The 4,989-nt window shown below is 55.3% G+C and overlaps 1 protein-coding gene across 1 annotated transcript; it reads right to left on the bottom strand.

The window, feature by feature from the left end:
• Positions 1–568: 568 nt before the first annotated feature.
• Positions 569–4,385, bottom strand: LAJ45_08792 (uncharacterized protein; the record flags this gene model as incomplete). The annotated part of the gene is made up of 9 exons (XM_046118341.1): positions 569–870; positions 935–2,193; positions 2,244–2,714; positions 2,784–3,326; positions 3,387–3,411; positions 3,470–3,643; positions 3,700–3,858; positions 4,093–4,200; positions 4,265–4,385. The coding sequence occupies 9 exons, from the start codon at positions 4,383–4,385 to the stop codon at positions 569–571; spliced, it is 3,162 nt and encodes a 1,053-aa protein (XP_045968618.1).
• Positions 4,386–4,989: the final 604 nt, after the last annotated feature.

Here is a 4,989-nt window from a genome sequence, read left to right as displayed (position 1 = left end):
AGCAGGATATATGTAAGATCATGCTGTCCGACTATCGCCTTATGGTAATGACGACTGCTTTGGGCTTTCCGGCTTCTCTTTGTGTCATGAAATAAATGTATATATATAATTAAACGTTATTTTTGAAAATTAATCGGGCATAAATTATCCATGCTTCTATCTCCACTTTTGTTGCTGGGTGGGAGGTTATTCAAGTCATTGGAGCTGTCGAAATAGTATCCTTCCACCCAATCAACAATATCTATGGACATGTATACAGGAGTTGGGAGAGAAAACCCCCCCGATCTCTCCACCTCGCATCAATTCAACTACAGCCCATGTTGCTGAAGGTGGCCGAGTCGGCCTCTTACATCTCACCCTACCACGTCGGAAAGGATCACAGTGGTGGCATATCAATTGTTATATACGAAATGTCAATCGCACCACAGCGTAGCTAGACGCCCCTTCATTCCAATATTATAAGTATAGTAGTTATGGCCCCAGAATCAACTCTTCCAATACACAAACAGTGTCCAGCACTCCCTTCATTCGCCCACCTCACCAGTACAACAACATCTCCCCCCACCGCTCAAGCCCAAGCACAATACACCCGCACATCCACCCTCTCGACATGATTCACCCACCCAGGGTACTGCGCTCGCGGATAGACGCCCAGCACCTGTCCCGCCTTCAACGTCCGCAACCAACAACTCTCCGCCCCCGGATCGTTCGCATCCCATGTAACCATATGTGTCTTTGCCTCCCACGTCGCCGCCAGATTCCGCTGAACGTCCTTCCGCCCATCGGCCCCTTGTTCTCCGACGGGCCCGGCCTCGAACCAGGTATGGGAGCCATGGTATGTCCCCCACAGTGATCTATCGTCTGCCCAGCCTGTAGATGGGGTGTTAGCAATATATTGAAAACTGAATATTCAGAAAAACTGTGACGAGCATACCCTGATCGTGCGAGCGCATGCAGAACGTTATCCTCCTCACCGGCGCCTCCAGCGAGCTCTCGATCGGTACCTGCACATATGGCTGCTGCGGGTGGTGCTGCTGCACGGCCCACTTCTCCTCCCCACTCGCCTCCGTATACACCCAGTACTCTCCCAGATGCAGAATCCTGCTCACCACCTTCTCCGGCAGCCCCGTGAGCTTCAGCAGCAGCGTCTGCACATCCCGCACGTCCTGCGGCGTCAGAACAGGCTCATCCAGCGAGCTACGGGTGCCCAGGAACCACAGCAAAGACGGAAACCACGCCTCATCGCGCGCCCAGTGCAGCTGCTTGATCAGAAGGTTCCTGAGCCGTGTGACCCGCGCCCCGCGGCCAATGAGGAAGTCGGATAACGGTGCCGACCCCGCCTCCAGGGCGAGCTGAAGCGCGGTCTTGCCGGACACGGGCGAGTGCAGGTCGAGATCGGCGGCGGGGAGCATGTCGAACACGGTCTGCAGCATCTCCACCGATCCCGCCCGCACCGCCGCCCGGGCCGCATGGGAGCCAAACTCGTCCATCGCGATGCCCTCAAAGCCCCGCCGTGTCTTTAGCAGCTCAATGAGCAGCGCCAAGTTCTCCGGCACACCTCCGCTGACCGCCGCTTCGATCGCTGCCCACATCGTCGCTGTGCCCGCCCCCACGTCTGGCCCCGCCTCAATCAGCGCCTCCAGGATCCGCTTCCTCTCGTTGCCCGCCGCCGCCACAAACGCCGCATTCACATTCCTCCCCGCCTCCCGCTGCAACAGCACCTTCACCGTGCTCTCGTGCCCGCCCCGCACCGCAGCCACCAGCGCCGCTTCCGAGTTCCACCCGATGCGGTGGGGGTCTGCGCCGTTCTGAAGCAGCACCTGCACACCATCCGCCTGACCCTGTGCGGCAGCATAGTGCAGCGCATACCCGTACTTGCTCCCGGCCTGGTTTACCATCCCCCCATGCGAGATCAACGTACGCACAGTTTCGGTGTGCCCTGAGCCTGCGGCCAGGGATAGCAGCGACAGACTATCGGCGGCGGTGCGGGTATTTGCGTCGAACGGCTTCGTCAAGTCCAGCAGCTCTAGAAAGCCATAGTGGCATGCCGCCGGAAGGACACTGAGCGGTGTAGATGTGAGTGACGGCGTCACGGCATTGTGCGGGTCGGTCAGCCAGAAGACAAACTGCGGAGACGGCCTTTCAATTGTCCCGAAGAAGCGCAACAGCTGCTCTTTGATCTTCTCGCTGTCTCTGCACTGCTGCACATGGTGTCCCAGAACTGTGATGCGTAGGCCGCGAACGGGGCGGGCGGCGCGCCGATGGCGGCAGCGACGGCGGCAGTGACGTCGGGCTCGGCGGTGAGGCAGTGGAGACAGCGCTCTGCGGCCATCTCGTGTGCCTGTGGGATTTCCCCGCCCTTGCGCCCCAGGAAGTCCGGTATTGATCGGTGTGCGAATCGCACGACGCCGGTCTCGTGGTCCTCTATCACGAGGTTGTGGCACACCCGGAGGACGGTGTTGATGTCGGCGGCGTTGGTGGCCTCGACCAGCTCTTCAGGGGAAAGAGCGTGGGGAGCGCAGAGCAGCCACTGGGTGACTCTATGGGCGAGATCCTTTTCTGTTACAGGCTGCGTGTGGATGTGTTCGCTGAGAATGTACTCGTACAGAGATTCGAGGTCGGTGGGGAGGTTTTGGGACCGGAGATACTCTTGGACGAGGGCGCTTGATGAGAGCTGAGACAGCATCTTGAGCTGGAGATCGACCCAGAGGAAGCTGTATTTCACGTCAGTCTTTCTACTTGCAATTCAAGACACTGGGATAGACCGAGCGAGGGTATTTTACCATCCGTTCGCCTTCGCCCGCAGTGTAGAGCGGATCAGCTGCCCGACTTCCTCACTTTCCCCCGCTACTCCTAGGTTCTTCATATTTTTAACGGAAACATCCAAAAGTGTATCGATATCTCCTTCATTCGCCATCTCCAGCGCCATCACCGGCGATTTCTTGTCAGACTGCTCCCACCCCTCCACACCCTCTTCCACGGCCACAAACACCTTCACCGTTCCCTTCGTAGCCAAGACAACCTCCTCCAATATCTCAAACAGGGCCGAGCTAGGGTTATATATCACGATTGTGTTTTGCGGATATACTCCCAGCAGGTCTACGAGCAGGCTTCTTGTCGGCAGATATCCCTTCTTCCAAGCACGGCACACAGCGCCGTAGACAGCTGTAGCATCAAGGTTGGTGCAGAGCTGTACCAGCAGCGCCCTGAGCACCATATCAGGATCCCAACAAGCCTTGTCACGCGGGTCGCAGTAGAAGTACGCAAAACCCTCAATACCTGGGTGGGTCTGGCGGTCGAGGAGGAGCACATCTATTAGTAGCGACCTACAGCACCCGGGTCAGTTCTGCAGCTTCCAAAAAAAAATACGGAGCATGAATGGGTACGTGAGCGTTCTCTTCCCGGAACCGGCTGTGATTCGGTTGTCAGTATCTCCTTGCACGTATTCAGATCCAGAGGTGTTTCCTACGCATTCCGTGCAGTCGGATCAGGGTGGAGGAGTTCGAGTCCCGCCACTCCCGGAAAACGGTGCTCTCAAAGAGCCATGCGCCGGTTCCGTCGGTGCGGGCGTGCGCTGCGGATCTGTGATGCTGCTCGTAGGGCACGGGGGTTACCCATTTCAGTAGCTCGGTTCGCTCGGAGTCTACTCGTGAGTTAGTATATATCTGGGGGGTAACAAAGTGATGGCTTGGGTCGTACCGTCGAGGGTTTTGTAAAGTGTGCTAGGGATTTGAGGAGCATCTGTCACTTGTGGCTTCCGGAAGCCGTGGAGAATGGCGAGGTAGTGCAGCAGCGCAGCTGGAGGTGTGGCATCTTTGGGCTTTACAGGAGGTATGACAGTCCCTTCCGGGGCAGACACTGGAGTCCGAGACGCTGTCAGTATCTATATATTCGCAGGTGGAATTTCGTCTTGATTGTGCTATATGCGGATGTCTTCGCGGGGGGGTGCATATAAGGTCAATACCCGGGGTGTAGCTAATCCCAAGGTTTATACTAATCAAGCCCTCGAAAGAGCTACCACCGGACGATATATAATTCCTTGGGATATCCGAAAGTGACAATACACAACAGATATAAATATCCTCTACTCACCTGAACTATCTCCCTTCGCACCATCCTCACCCGCCAGCTCTCCTTCTCGCTGAATCGACTCCGCTTTCTCCTGGACCTGAGCACCTGCATTCGGGCTCACTCTTCTCCCTGTGCAGCACAAGACATCAACAGTTTGTCCGCAGCTGTGAACATCAAGAGCCTTGTACACTACCTTTATAGAGCTTCCTAGGATCTAGGATAGATAAAACGCCTTTAAAAGTCGCAAAGAAATTCTTCTTCTGGGGAGCACGCGCTGGGCCCGCGCCCACGGGGGTGGTAGTACATTCGGACATCGTTCTCTGATAAGGATCTGAGATTCAAACCTCCAGCTTACCGGGGGGGGGGCACCACACCTTAATAACTATGGTTGGGGACGCCTTGTACCGGAGTGTCGCGACATTGGTTTCTGACGATCAATTTCCCAGTCAGGTAATTATTTAATCATTTTACCGCCTGTAACCTGCCAAGAGTAGCCACTTGGCGCTCTTAATGGGGAGCATTCCGCCAAATCCAGATAGAGACCTCCCTAATCAGGCAATTTACCTGTCCCAAATAGGCAATTATCGGCGCGACATTGGTTTGGGTCCCCACCAAAAACCCAACTTTTAGAAGATCAATAGCTCCACCACAACAAAAGATAGAATTAATCCGGCTCTGTCACATTGTAGAGAAGAAGCAGAACTACCGAATAACAAAGAGAAAAATAAATTAGGGTGTGGTTGGGGAAAGTCATTAGCGGTTGAAGTTGACCCCCGAAACCACTCCCCAACCATATCTACCGGGGGGCCAAAAATTAAAGCGCAGCGTTGCTAATAAATTCCCTTATCTACCTACAAAACCTTATCGGCCTCTCACCAAGCGTTTCGGTACACAAGAGAGTGCCTGCATGGACGACTT

This window comes from Morchella importuna (assembly GCF_003444635.1).
Source record: "Morchella importuna strain M04M26 chromosome Unknown Morimp01GS031, whole genome shotgun sequence".
Taxonomy (NCBI): domain Eukaryota; kingdom Fungi; phylum Ascomycota; class Pezizomycetes; order Pezizales; family Morchellaceae; genus Morchella; species Morchella importuna.
This window is presented reverse-complemented; position numbering and strand designations above follow the sequence as displayed.